This window comes from Lipotes vexillifer, unplaced genomic scaffold (genome assembly GCF_000442215.2).
Source record: "Lipotes vexillifer unplaced genomic scaffold, Lipotes_vexillifer_v1.1 scaffold247, whole genome shotgun sequence".
NCBI classification, from domain to species: domain Eukaryota; kingdom Metazoa; phylum Chordata; class Mammalia; order Artiodactyla; family Lipotidae; genus Lipotes; species Lipotes vexillifer.
The window spans coordinates 1,615,079-1,630,731 of record NW_006794161.1 but is presented as its reverse complement, the minus strand read 5'-3'; the positions used below and the strand labels follow the sequence as shown (position 1 = coordinate 1,630,731).

At 37.5% G+C, this 15,653-nt stretch overlaps 1 protein-coding gene across 5 annotated transcripts in view; it reads left to right on the top strand.

Annotated features, from left to right (window-relative positions):
- The window catches only part of CD36 (CD36 molecule (CD36 blood group)), a 92,054-nt gene extending 84,589 nt beyond the window's left edge, over positions 1-7,465 (top strand). For 2 of the 5 annotated variants that reach the window (XM_007467035.1, XM_007467038.1), the window contains 4 exons: positions 475-593; positions 2,321-2,394; positions 2,960-3,014; positions 3,830-4,129. In XM_007467035.1, the coding sequence (XP_007467097.1) occupies positions 475-593; positions 2,321-2,394; positions 2,960-3,014; positions 3,830-3,994 (413 nt within the window). In that variant the 3' untranslated portion in view covers positions 3,995-4,129. Of the gene's footprint in view, positions 1-474; positions 594-2,320; positions 2,395-2,959; positions 3,015-3,829; positions 4,130-6,543 lie in introns of those variants that run through there. The other 3 variants (XM_007467037.1, XM_007467039.1, XM_007467036.1) reach the window with 3 other exon arrangements.
- Positions 7,466-15,653: the final 8,188 nt, after the last annotated feature.

Here is a 15,653-nt window from a genome sequence, read left to right as displayed (position 1 = left end):
TCAGTCCATAGACATACTACTGCCTGAAACATGAAGGTATATGGTTGTACCTTTGTGTTCAGCAGCTAAGCATTACATATTGAAAATAAACACCTAAGGGATAAACGACAGACATCAACTGAATGGTTAGTAGGATGATGCAGAAATTTATATTTTATTAAGGGATAAACGACAGACATCAACTGAATGGTTAGTAGGATGATGCAGAAATTTATATTTTATTAAGGGATAAACGACAGACATCAACTGAATGGTTAGTAGGATGATGCAGAAATTTATATTTTATTTTTGATCAAAAAGCAATCAGATATAATAATTTTCCCTCACCCTCATCCCCCAATTAGTATTCAAAGCCAACTTTATGCATTTCTCTTTCTAACTTAAAAAGCTTTATTTTCAAGGAAGTCTTTCCTAAGTGGTATATGAAATGAGGAAAACAGTTTATCCCAATTGTCTCTTAAACCTTGTTTTCAGGAAAACCTGTGTATATTTCACTTCCTCATTTTCTATATGCAAGTCCTGAAACTTCACAACCTATTGAAGGCTTAAGTCCAAATGAAGAAGAACACAGCACGTACTTAGATGTTGAACCTGTAAGCAAATACATTATTTATCTCATTTGTTTTCTAGAAACGAAGGAAAAATTAAATTCTCTCCTTTTGTCAGTCACATTTATTGATATTTATTGTATCACAATCTTTTTTTTTTTTTTAACATCTTTATTGGGGTATAATTGCTTTACAATGGTGTGTTAGTTTCTGCTTTATAACAGAGTGAGTCAGTTATACATATATATATGTTCCCATATCTCTTCCCTCTTTGTCTCCCTCCCTCCCACCCTCCCTATCCCACCCCTCCAGACAGCCACAAAGAACCGAGCCGGTTTCCCTGTGCCATGCGGCTGCTTCCCACTGGCTATCTACCTTACGTTTGTTAGTATATATATGTCCATGTCTCTCTCTCGCCCTAACACACCTCACCCTTCCCCCTCCCCATATCCTCAAGTCTGTTCTCCAGTAGGTCTCTGTCTTTATTCCTGTTTTACCCCTAGGTTCTTCATAACATTTTTTTTTTCTTAAATTCCATATATATGTGTTAGCATACGGTATTTGTCCTTCTCTTTCTGACTTACTTCACTCTGTATGACAGACTCTAGATCTATCCACCTCATTACAAATAGCTCAATTTCGTTTCTTTTTATGGCTGAGTAATATTCCATTGTATATATGTGCCACATCTTCTTTATCCATTCATCCGACGACGGGCACTTAGGTTGTTTCCATCTCCGGGCTATTGTAAATAGAGCTGCAATGAACATTTTGGTACATGACTCTTTCTGAATTCTGGTTTCCTCAGGGTATATACCTAGTAGTGGGATTGCTGGGTCATATGGTAGTTCTATTTGTAGTTTTTTAAGGAACCTCCATACTGTTCTCCATAGTGGCTGAACCAATTCACATACCCACCAGCAGTGCAAGAGTGTTCCCTTTTCTCCACACCCTCTCCAGCATGTATCACAATCTTGATAAATTACTTTTATTTCAATGAAAATTACCTTGATTTCTTCCTATTGTTGCTTATGAAATGTCAAGGTAATTGAATTTTAGTTTTTCAGCAAAGGTCAGGAATAACAATGATGGAAATGATTCTAATCAATTTAAAACAATTTGGTATAAGGTACTCTTTCATGCTTCTTTTATACTTATCTGCAAGTATTGCTTACATGAAGGGACACTGTAGACTATGAGGGATTAAAAAAGTTTTATGGGTATATATGCATTTGAGGCAAGATCTATGATATACTTAGTGTAAAAAAAATCTACTAAATTTCCTATAGTGTAACAGTTTTAACTTTTAATATTCCCTTGTCAACAGTTAAATGAAATGCCAGGATTTTAGTAGTCATGTTTCAGTTTGAATAGTGATAGAAGTAGCATTGTAATTATACGGACAATACATGGATTCTGACTGAGTATATATTTGACAATATATAGCTCAGGATTTAAACTGACTACATGAGTTCTAGGTTTCACTACTGTTGTTGTTGTTGATTCCCCAAAACCAGTTCAGATAAAAATCAAAAACCTAACTAAAACCTTGACAGTAGTTTGGGCAAAAAATTGTGTGCGAGGCATATACATATAAAATGTAATTATGGAGAGTTTTGTGTGTAATATTTAATAAGTCCAATTAATTATTTAATAAATTTCGAGTACAACAGTTTCACCTTAGGTTCTACATAACAGTAAAAATGTTTTGGATATTATAAAAGAATGTTTTAAAAATAAGTTGGTAACTTTTTAGTTTGTTCTCTTTTTAGATAACTGGATTTACCTTACGATTTGCAAAACGGCTGCAGATCAACATATTGGTCAAGCCAGCAAGAAAAATTGAGTGAGTCCCTTGGAAAAAGTTTCATTATGATTTTTACTACCTCCTTGTAAGAATGTGGGTATATCTATGACAGGAAGTGGAAATAATAAAACTTTCACCTTCTATTTGGCTTTATGTCATTAAATGATTACTAAATGCTAATAATTTTCATTTGTAATTTAGAATTATATCTAGTGTGTATTGTAATGGTATTTACACATATTTTGGAATGAGTATTTGTGGCACTGCTCATTTTGCTAGCTGTCCAAATATTTTCAAGAGAATAACTTCTAGCATTCATATCTTAGTTTCCTGGGTATAATTTGCTGAAAGGACAAAACATAGGCTTAGAAAAAGTCAGTCTAATTAGAAATGTGTATTAGAAAGATTTATAAGAGTGAAAGATGTCTGAGAAACAGCCATATTAAAATTTAAATGATTCACTACAGGGAACAAACATCAAGGTACTTAACCAAGTTTCGAGAGCAGCTAATTTCTGAACATTTATTTTCACTAATAATTATTAACATTTCTGTCATATATGGGTAGTATATTAGTATATAATTATTTTCAATGTTTATTACAGAGCATTAAAGGGTCTGAAGCAGAACTATTTTGTGCCTATTCTTTGGCTTAATGAGGTTAGTATTTTTATTTCTTAGTCACTAAAAACAGTAAACTTCTTGTTAGAGAGAAAAAGCTTTTGATGTTTGAAAACTGAATACACATATATAGTATTTGAACTTGTGTTTCCATTGCATATATGGGAGATTTATATATTATTAATTATATAATAATTATTTAGAGGGTACCAAATCACACAGAAGTATCACGCTTATGTTAGATTTCAGTGTTCTTATTTTCATAATGTTTATTAAACAATTTTTCCTGTCATAATGCATGTGTTAGGAAAGAGTCATGCAAACGTGTAACTCCAAATAACTCAATGTGAATGTTGTAGTGCTAATAAAAGCCAACCAAACTTATAAAAACCAGGTTAGAGTAGATGTAGGCAGTCTATCTAGTGCCTGACAAGATATTCTTAGTACAAATCAGGGAACTGATTAGCCACAGGATTAGGAAATGAACTGTATAAGCCTTTAGAGGAAGAAAACTGCTGACCCTTGGCATTTTCCTCTGCCACTAGGAAACAACCTTTGGAAAACTGGAGAATATTCCAGTAAGACCATTGTATTTATCAATGAAATCAGTATATTGAAGAATGCTAGCTGACATGTTTCAAGGGAGGAAGATTATATTCCTCTCTCTAAATATTCTACCTTGGCATTTATTGTCTTCTTTGACATGCAAAGGGAATTCCATTGGCTTGTCTTACAGATAAAGATGATTAACATCTATGCGGTGTTTCAAAAACAGAGTGATACACTTAAGTGGAGAGTTGAGTATTTTGTTCCCAAATCTAACCAAATAATGTTATTTATTAACTTGATTACAGACTGGTACCATTGGTGATGAGAAGGCAGAAATGTTCAGAAATCAAGTGACTGGAAAAATAAACCTCCTTGGCCTGGTAGAAATTACCTTACTCAGTGTTGGTGTGGTGATGTTTATTGTTTTTATGATTTCATACTGTGCATGCAGATCAAAGAGAGTAAATTAAGTAAGTATATAACAAAAATTATATACGGCTTTAATAACATTAGTTTATATATTACTTGTTTTCATTTTATCAAAAAGAGGTTATAAACTAGGCTGCAAATATTTCTGGATATGTCTAGTCATCTAGCATTCTTAACACATCCTTGAAGTTTTGAGATGCTTAATGTAAATTATAAACAAAGCCTGAATGAGTAATAAGGCCTATTAATATTAAGCAGATCACTACATTTCATCTTTATTCTGGGAGGACTGGGCTAAATTATGAAATTGTCACCTTTGAAAAGTTAGAATATTGCACAAAAGCTATACATGTACTAAATTTTATTTCTTGATTATTTCTAGCTAGTTATTTTAAAAAATCACAAATAATTAATTTAATATATCTCTGAATTAATTTAATATATCTCTGACCAGGAAAGGCTATGTGGAACTGAAAATGGTAGATATTAGGGGAGACTGAAATTTACAAAGGAAAATTTAGATTAGCTAAGCTAAAAATTAATGAGAATTAAAAACTCAATAAATGATATAGATAAGATAAAAATATGCTGTTTAAAAATATGCTGTTTTAAAATGAAGATAGCATATTAAAACAGAGTTGCTGCATATAGACATGCTGTCCAAAATCATAATGTGGAAGCCCTGATGAATGATTACAATTTGGGAGCTTACAATTTGGGAGCTAGAACTGAATACAACAGTACAAGAAAATAGAGACAAAAAATGTTCAACATAGTAAAACCAAATTACTCAGAGTTTACAGGAAAAATCAGGTAAATGTGGACAGATAGGAGTTTTAGCAAAACTGAAGAGGTGGTTCAGGCCTCTGTGTTTTAGACATTAGTGCCTGTGCCCCCTTGTACATAAAGGAATGAATGTCTGACCCTATCTTTCCTAAATGGAAGCCTTTCTATAATGATCATACGTGGCATTGGTATGGCCTGAGGGATGGGGGGTGATTTTCCACCTACCCATAGCTTCCATCCATCCACCCTTCCTTCCCGGGAACATCAAAAAAAATATGTAATCTAAATAAAAGCAATATACTTGCTATGAAAATTTACAATTTCAAGACAAGTCTTCTTACTCTACTTTCAATCAGGTTGTTGACCATAAGCTGTCTTATATAGAAATTCTGGAGCTGCCACTGATAATTATTGACCTTCTTAATGTGCCAAAATCATGCTAAATATTTTACATGAATTATCACAACTAATCCCTAATGAGTTTCCAATAGCCATGGATCCATCATCATCCTTCTATCTTTTGGAGACGCTCCAGAAAATTGTAAATTTTAACAGCAAAATTATCCATTTTCAAAATGTGAATCAGTCAAATTGAAGCTTTAAAAAAATGAAGTGACATTTTGGGACCAATATTTTTTGTGTGTGAGATTGAGAGCTTGGGCCTAGGAAGGCAACTCCATCGTTTGTTCTGATGTTTTCAGCCTATATTTATTCCCTGAAAAGAAGACTGAACAATGCTGCCTACAATCATTTTGGACAGAATGTATTCAAAATGCTGACTTAATACATTCACATTATAATAAATAAAGGAAATATGGCATCACCATTAAGACCTGTCATCAGTCCAGTAACAAATGAGTTATGATTAAACAAAGTCCTTCATATGACCATTTATATAGTAGATAGAAGAGATCATTCACTGAAAAGCCAATTTACAACAAAACCTTGTTGTAGTGGGAGAATATGCTTTTCAAAATGAAGTATATAGTAGTTGTAAAAATTTTCTGATACTATTCTCTATTATTAAAATTATATGAGCTATTTCATCAGTGCTTAATGAGCCCTGAATGTCCAATATCTTGGGTCTCTATGTGGCTAAATTAAGGTGAAAGATTGAAAACTTTCTAGAGTGTCTTTATCAACAAGTATATTGACTTGGCTTAAACATTTGACTGTTACAAGGAAAAGTTACTTCTCTTTACACAATGATATGTCTGTTTTCTTTTCTATACAAATAGAGAAGAACACTGTTCTCTGTAGATTACTTGATTTACTAGATTTAGAAGAATCACAGATATAGATTTCCTTAACAAGCCTCAGTTTCAAATATTATAATAATTATACCTCTGGGAAGATTTCTAAACAATTGAAAAATAAGGAGATGGATGTACAAGAGGGAGTAAAGCAAAGATGGTGGAGCTAAGGTGTGATTTTGCTCAATGGATCACAAAGAGGATAAGCCAATAGTCCTTTTGAAAGTAGTAGTATATACACCGCTAAATGGAGGATAGTCTGAAGGGACAGCAAAGAGTGGAAATGCTCATCCAGAGCAGATTTAATGAGCTACCCCTCCTTATCTGGCCATGCGCAGCTCTTGAGAGCTGGGAAGCAGCCTTCCATGTATCCTGGAATGGGAAAATAATTGCCTTATCCATGAAGTTCATCAGAGAATTTTTCTCTGCAGCTTGAGAAATTGGGCTAATTACTAGAAAACATGACATCTTCAGTATTTAGAATTTGAATATTACCTGCTTTATTTTCCCACGAATTTCTGATAAGTACTTACCTTTCTTCTGCTTTCCAGGAAGCAAATGAGTCGACATTTATGCACCAGCTACATCAGGACTTTTCTTAATATCGACCTACAAAAGGAAGATTTAATATGCTTTATGTTTGCAAAACACACCTTATCTTACAGTTGAAGAACTGGCGGCACTTTTGTTCTCTGCACTGAGCAGCAGCACGTTTCTAAAGGATTATTCAGATGTCATTAAAATCCACACTTTGAACAAAAAGCAGTAACTTTTAAAATTCAACATATTCACTATGGAATGGATTTCAGTTTCTACAGATGTGGCTTCAGCATGATCCAGTTATTTTTATTTGGTACTGATTCACTGATTGGTTCCCTTTTGCTAAATTCAGAAGAGGGGTGGATGTTCTAAACAAATCCTGGACCCTGAATGCTTGTCTTCCTCATCAAAGGGAAAACATCACTACCCTCATCAGTGTCCCTGCAATACACAGACCCCAGGACTGTCAGGACATTGCTTTTCATGAGCATGAACCATTTTGAAAGACGTTTAAAAATGGAAACTAAATGACTGGCCTATGAACCATTTATTATACATTACTTAAGTTTCTTCCTCTATGGAATCCTTTGTACAGCATCAGTAGGCACTATAACCATGCTGTTTATAAAAATATGGGCTTATATTTTTGTCAGTGATTATACAAATGGTCATGTTTGGGACTGTCATTTTCCATGTTCTGCAGTTCTTTTGGAAATCTGAGTAGATTTTGATCTTTTCACTCAGTTGCATACAACTTATGCTTGGCAACTTCAGAATGCTGTGCTAGTATTAAGAGATGTAAATGATAATACAGAAATTATTGTGTGGGAGATTACAAAGAGTAGAATGTCCATTCATAGTTATTTGTTGTAGAATTTCTTGCTTTTATAGTCACCACAGAAAGACTGGTTTCAAACATTAAAAGATGTCCTTCCGTAAATTCCTGTGCTTTGCCTAGTTCCTGTTGTGTCACAAAACATTTACTCTAGTTTCCTGACTGATGTATTCTATCTGAATTTTTATTTCTTTATGCATCTACATTTCCTTCTGAAACACTTCTAAATTCAAACTTGACCACTTTTTCCTTAGGTAATTTTTTGAGCTAGTTGGGGGAAAAGGAAATAAAAAGATACTTGGTCATGCTTTAGAGTTGTAGTATTTAAAGTCTAGACTATGAAGGATCTTTCCTTTTTATTAGAAGATACATTGTTATGTAACCCCTTTCGTTAGCAGGGGTTCACTTATGGCAGAGAGCACTAGGCCCCCTAAAAAGGCTCCCCATAGAAAGGGAAGGTGGACCACGTTCTGTTTGTGTTTTACACACAGAGGTTTCTAGGATAAATTATTAGTAACTGGTTTGTTGAGATACTAAAATCAAGAATAATTAATCTCCTCATGTTAGCTGCCAGGGTAAATACTGAAAACCCCAAACCAAGATACCACCAGTTCAGAAGGATCTTTTGAAAATCTGAAGCTACTCAAAACATTCTGATGTAATAATGTCCTCTCATTTATTGGCAACAGAAAAAAGTATCCCCCTAAGATATAGACAGATGAGATCCTAAACATCCTCTTCTGATACTTGAGTCTACTTTTGCTGCATTAGGATATTTGTGGACATGTTGATCTAGGAGGAATATAAAGGATACTTCTTTAAATCTTAAACTAAGTAGGGATGAATGATGAAAAGTAGAAACTGTTCAAAAGAATTGGTTGAGAAATTACATATCCACCTCGTGGAAGAATTGCATAACCAATCAGTGACTCAGATTTTAACTCTTCATACAGGAATACAGCTCCATAGTATTTGGGTATCAGTAAAAAGGTTTTGACTTATGTGTCTTTAGTACCGTTCAACAAAATACATGTATATTCTAATCATTATTATTCCTCACCATATTTTCTCTGAATTCTATAAATTATGCAGAGGAAAAAAATATCCATACACAGAGATAAGTGAAACACATTAAAAATGCCCAGTAGAAAGTATAATACTTTCTTTAAAAAAAATGGGAGATAGATTTTTTTATGTGAAAAATGGGTTTGGATATGTGTGTGCGTGCCCATGTGCACATGCTGAGGTGGGAGTGGAGCACTTTTTGGGAATGCATTAAACGTTGACCTGCTGATTGCCCCAGAGAAAGTGTAATTGTACACAGGATGAATTTGCTTTGTTTTGTAGAAAAACTACCCCATATTTTAGAAAGGCATATTTTCATTCAAAATTGTTTAATCACCACAAAACTATTGGTGTTCAAAACTTAAGTTTGAAAATGTATAGCATCTACAAAGGGGTTAACGTAAATTAGTCTATAGCATCTTAAAATGGGTTGAGGCTTATTGTTGCTGACAGGTACATGAAGAAAGAGAACAATCTATAAAGCTTTCAGTTCTCAGAAAGAGGTAAAGGGGGTATCATTTCAGGAAAAAAAAACCTAGCTATACATTAGATTTTTACATATGCAATAATCTGTCAATCTTAACCCATTATCAATGTCTGAGCTACACAGTAATTATCTTTGGAGCTGGAGTTTGTTGCAGGTGTGTTCCACCTCTTACTTCAGCGTTTCTGGTTGAAGTTCTATGTATTAGAGACACGGTGGCTGGTCTCTCTTCATCTGCCTTTTCTGGCCCATCTACAACTCCACTTAAAGAATTGCTGGACTTCAGACTATACTACAAAGCTACAGTAATCAAGACAATATGGTACTGGCACAAAAACAGAAATACAGATCAATGGAACGAGACAGAAAGCCCAGAGATAAACCCGTGCACATATGGTCACCTTATTTTTGATAAAGGAGGCAAGAATATACAATGGAGAAAAGACAGCCTCTTCAATAAGTGGTGCTAGGAAAACTGGACAGCTACATATAAAAGAATGAAATTAGAACACTCCCTAACACCATACACAAAAGTAAACTCAAAATGGATTAAAAACCTAAATATAAGGCCAGACACTATAAAGCACTTAGAGGAAAACATAGGCAGAACACTCTATGACATAAATCACAGCAGGATCCTTTTTCACCCACCTCCTAGAGAAATAGAAATAAAAACAAAAATAAACAAATGGGACCTAATGAAACTTAAAAGCTTTTGCACAGCAAAAGAAACCCTAAACAAGACCAAAAGACAACCCTCAGAATGGGAGAAACTATTTGCAAATGAAGCAACTGACAAAGGACTAATCTCCAAAATTTACAAGCAGCTCATGCAGCTCAATATCAAATAAACGAACAACCCAATCCAAAAATGGGCAGAAGACCTAAATAGACATTTCTCCAAAGAAGATATACAGACTGCCAACAAACACATGAAAGGATGCTCAACATCACTAATCATTAGAGAAATGCAAATCAAAACTACAATGAGGTATCACTTCACACCAGTCAGAATGGCCATTATCAAAAACATCTAGAACCAATAAATGCTGGAGAGGGTGTGGAGAAAAGGGAACCCTCTTGCACTGTTGGTGGGAATGTAAATTGATACAGCCACTATGGAGAACAGTATGGAGGTTCCTTAAAAAACTACAAATAGAACTACCATACGACCCAGCAATCACACTTCTGGGCATATACCCTGAGCAAACCATAATTCAAAAAGAGTCATGTACCATAATGTTCACTGCAGCACTATTTACAACAGCCAGGACACGGAAGTAACCTAAGTGTCCATCAACAGATGAATGGATAAAGAAGATGCGGCACATATATACAATGGAATATTACTCAGCCATGAAAAGAAACGAAATTCAGTTATTTGTGGTGAGGTGGATGGACCTAGAGTCTGTCATACAGAGTGAAGTAAGTCAGAAAGAGAAAAACAAATACTGTATGCTAACATATATATGGAATCTAAAAAAACAAAAAGTTCTGAAGAACCTAGGGACAGGACAGGAATAAAGACACAGACATAGAGAATTGTCTTGAGGACATGGGGAGGGGGAAGGGTAAGCTGGGACGAAGTAAGAGAGTGGCATGGACATATATACACTACCAAATGTAAAACAGATAGCTAGTGGGAAGCATCAGCGTAGCACAGGGAGATAGGGCTTTGTGACCACCTAGAGGTTTGGGATAGGGAGGGTGGGAGGGAGAAGCAAGAGTGAGGGGATATGGGGATATATGTATACGTATAGCTGATTCACTTTGTTATAAAGCAAAAACTAACACACCACTGTAAAGTAATTATAATCCAATAAAGATGTTAAAAAAAAAAAAAAGAATCACTGTCCATTACCCTTTTCTGCATACAGTAACAGAATTACCTATGATTTTTTTTCTGAGTTATTTGTAGCAGGCTGAGCTAATGAACTAAAAGTGAGTTACTGTTTAATACTGGTATCAAATACATATAGGCATACTCTACTTTTTTCTTTCCTGGCTCAAAGGTAGCTGCATTTTTAAACATTGGTGAAAATAAAAACTTCCTTAATTAGAATAATGATTTGCTTTTCCTTTATAATTTTTGAATGCGTTTGACATCAATGTTGTTTGATATTAATACTCTAATTGTATATTAGCTGTTTCTGCCTGTGCATGAGTTATTGACATATTAACTCCTATTTTCTTTTCCCAACTGTTCTCTGATGCTAGTAAGCTTATGTGTACATACTTCAGAAACGTTCCATTCTACACACTCATGAAGAAGAACTGTGACATAGCTAGGAAAACATAAATGTTTTAAAGTTTTGTTTCTTTAATTGTGTGAAATCTGAGTCGGGTGCCTCAGCATAACCTGAGAACTTGTTAAAAATGCAGAATCTCAGATGCTAACCCAGATCTACTGAATCAGAATCTGTAGTTTAATAGGATACCAAAGCGATTTCTATACACAAGAAAATTCAAGAAGTCCAGATTGAAGTCATATTGAAATCAGACTACCTGTGTAAAAAAGTTTTATTTGACTGGTTGCTGGTATTAGATTTATTAACAGAACAACTTAAGAGAGCAAAGCTATATAAGCATACTGAGATGAGAGGAATGTCATCTCGCTTGACAATTTGCTATAAATGTTCCACTAAGTTTTCTCATTTGCCCTGTTGAGCTTGTAAATGCTATTTTCAGATGGTAATAGAACTAATCTATTTGGCAGGGTAGAGGGTGAAGTGAAAGTAACTCTTCTCTTTGAATTTTCTGGAATGTGTTCTTTGATCACATATTTACTGCATGTGAAGTAGGAGAGAGCTCAGGGCAGGTAAGGAATATTAAGACTGGAGATATTCCCCAGAATTGATCTGAGATGGAAATTATCCACTTGAATAAAGGGACTCTTCAGCATCCAGGAGTTTTACATATTATATAAGTTATAAGGAATATATTAACAGCTATGGAGCTTTACTCTGGGCAAAATAATGGGCGGGATTGCTTGCTTGGAGGATGTCTAGAAAGGGGTAAGGAGCAGGGGCAAGGGGTTAGAATACAAAGATGAGGGTTTATTTCCAGAGAATGAGTATCTATGAAGTTACAGAAGAATAAATAAGGCCAGTGTGGAGGAGAGAACTGAGCTTGGAACTATCTAGGCTCAAAGAACCAAGTTGACAGCTACTGTTCTGCTCTAATCCTACCCTCAGTCTACACAGTTGAGGACTATGGTCATTATGAAAAGATGGGTCTACATGAAAGGATACGTAATTAGTAGCAGGTAGTTTTATAAACTCCACGTCCTAAGTACTAAAGAAGAGAATTTAGTTATTGGAGACGTCCAAGGAACCATCCTAAAATGGAAATATGGTTCGTGAGAAAGTGTTAAATATCTTCAGCTTTTGATATAGACTGAGGAACAGAATTCTAAAAATTTTCTCTTTTCTGGAACTTGTTTGAAATATCATCACATGTATTTCCCCATAGATATATGAATAATCATTTAAAATTAAAGGTCCTATAGGATTGTGAGAATTATCTGTATTGATAGCCACTTCCTTTTGCCCATCCCCCATTCCCTTCCCACCCCAGCCTGCCACCAGCACACATGTAGCATGTCTACAGAAGTATAAGGAGGTGTATCAATGGAGTAACCAACTGAATGGGCAGTTGAGTCACTAGGATTCAGAAACTTCTTCCACAAATAATTTCTTGCTGACATATGTTATTTGCCGCATTATTTATGTTATTACTGAATAACATAAGCTCTAGTTCCAGTTGAAGATGGCAACATAGGAAGATCCTGAACTCACCTTCTCCGACACACACTTCAAATCTACAGCAGCGTAAGGAACAATTTCCTCTGAATAAACTAAAAACTAGCTGAGCAATTCCTACATATAGAGCAAATGAGAAAAAAACCCACATCGAAGCAGGTAGGAGAGGCTGAGACCCAATGTTGCCCTTGGCAAGAAACATTCAGGAGGAAACGTAACCCTGAGCTTCTCCCTGAGGAGCAAAGAGTCTGAACCCCACATTAGGCACCCTAACTTTTAATATGTGCACCTGAGACATGAGTCCCCAAAACATCTCAGTCTGAAAGCCAATAGATCTTGCAACCATGAGACCCACAAAGGTATAACAAACTCAGAAATGACTCAGTCAAAGGGCTCACACGCTCAGACTCACCTCCCCCAGGGCCAGGTACAGAAGCAGCAGAACCAGAGGCACCCAGACTGTATATGAAAGAGGCTCATTTGCTAACCTTAAAATCTCAGACTGAGGGACAGGCATCTCATCTGACACACACATAGGGGCGTGCTGGGATAGTTTCTGGGGACAGAGGCTGGTGACACCATCTTTACACTCTTCTGCTTTGTTCGAGCAGGCAGGTGCCACCTCCCCTGCCCAAACTTGGACACTGTACTATTCTCCCCTTATGCCTCACTCCAGTCAACAGATGCCAATTTCACACTCATGCTCTGCAGTGTGAAGGAGAGCAAGTATATCACAGAGGGGACTTTTACACACATTTGGCGATCCAGTTTTTACATCTGGTGCCCTGGGTTTGGAGGGTGCTTCCCAGGGGATACCCCTTGATCACCTGGCTCTAGAGGCCAGAGGGCCTTGTGTTCCTGAGTCTCATGGGACTCTAACAATAAGACTGACAGTTCCTGGCACACTACCATGCCGAGGACACTGCACAAACAACAGACTGAAACACTCCCATTCTTTCTGTGAAGGAGGTGTTTTTGCTTGACTTGGAGCTTTGACCGGAGGGGCAGGCTTCAGGACTGGCATATATCTAGAGTCCTATGGAGATACTCTCAGCGAACATAAGCTGGTGAATGTCGTCTCTGCTCTTCCTCTGCCTCACTATATCTCACTGGTAACTCCCAGAAAAGAACTATTTAACTTCTTTGGTGCCCTGATTTTTTTCAACTGCCACCCAGGGCACACCTCCAAAACACTTGGTTTTGGAGGCCAAAAGAGCATAAATCTGTGATCCCACCAGACAGTATAAATGTGCATAATTTAAAAGTTGCAGCCTAAGGTACTGCTTCCAATCAACCTGAATAAAAGTGCTCAGTGAGTTCCTCCTATTTGGGAGAATGACAGGTCTTGCACACCTGCAATTACTTTGAGCTATTAAAAATAAAATAGGCTGCTTGGACAATCACAAAGGTGTGAGAGAAAATCAAGAGCTAGGGCACAGATGAACAATATGGTTCATCTCCTACTCAAGACCAATCCTTTAAGACTGGGAGAGATGGCTATTACACCTCATGCATAGAAACAAACACAGAGAGAAAGGCAAAATAAAGAAGTAAAGGAATATATTCCCCAGAAAAGAATAAGGTAGAACGTGAGGAAAAAACATACATGAAATGGAGATAAGTAATTTACCTGATAAAGAGTTCAAAGTAATGGTCACAAAGAAGCTCACTGAATTCAAGACAACACAATGAGAAATTCAACACGGAGAAAAAAAATCTAAGAAAGCACGTTTTAAAGTACTTTAGAGGAGACTTTCAAGATGGCAGAGAAGACATGGAGATCACTTTCCTCCCCACAAATACATCAGAAATACATCTACATGTGAAAGAGTTCCTACAGGACACCTACTGAACGCTGGCAGAAGACCTCAGAGTTCCCAAAAGGCAAGAAACTACGCACTTACCTGGGTAGGGCAAAAGAAAAAAGAAAAAACAGACACAAAAGAATAGAGACGGAACCTACACCTCTGGGAAGCAGCGGTGAAGGAGGAAAGGTTTCCACACACTAGAAAACCCCTTCGCAGGCGGAGACTGCAGGTGGCGGAGGGGGGAAGCTTCGGAGCTGCGGAGGAGAGCACAGCAACAGGGGCGCAGAGGGCAAAGCAGAGAGATTCCCGCACAGAGGATCGGTGCCGACCGGCACTCACCAGCCCGAGAAGCTTGCCTGCTCAGCCGCCGGGGCGGGCAGGGGCTGGGAGCTGAGGCTTGGGCTTCTGTTGGAGCGCAGGGAGAGGACTGGGGTTGGCGGCATGAACACAGCCTGCAGCGGGTTAGTGTGGCACGGCTAGCCGGGAGAGAGTCCGGGGAAAAGTCTGGACCTGCCGAAGAGGCAAGAGACTTTTTCTTCCCTCTGTGTTTCCTGGTGCACAAGGAGAGGGGATTAAGAGCGCTGCTTAAAGAAGCTCCAGAGACGGGTGCAAGCCGCGGCAATCAGTCCGCACCCCAGAGACGGGCATGAGATGCTAAGGCTGCTGCTGCTGCCACCAAGAAGCCTGTGTGCGAGCACAGGTCACTATCCACACCTCCCTTCCGGGGAGCCTGTGCAGCCCACCACTGCCAGGGTCCCGGGATCCAGGGAAAACTTCACCGGGAGAATGCACAGCGCACCACAGGCAGGTGCAATGTCCCGCCGGCCTCTGCCACCTCAGGCTCAGCCCACATCCGCACCCCTCCCTCCCACTGGCCTGAGTGAGCCAGAGACCCCGAATCAGCTGCTCCTTTAACCCCGTCCTGTCTCAGCGAAGAACAGATGCCCTCTGGTGACCCACACGCAGAGGCAGGGCCAAATCCAAAGTTGAGACCCGGGAGCTGTGTGAAAAAAGAAGAGAAAGGGAAATCTCTCCCAGCAGCCTCAGAAGCAGTGGATTAAAGCTCCACAATCAACTTGATGTACCCTGCATCTGTGGAATACATGAATAGACAACAAATCACCCCAAATTGAGGAGGTGGACTTTGAGAGCAAGATTTATTATTTTT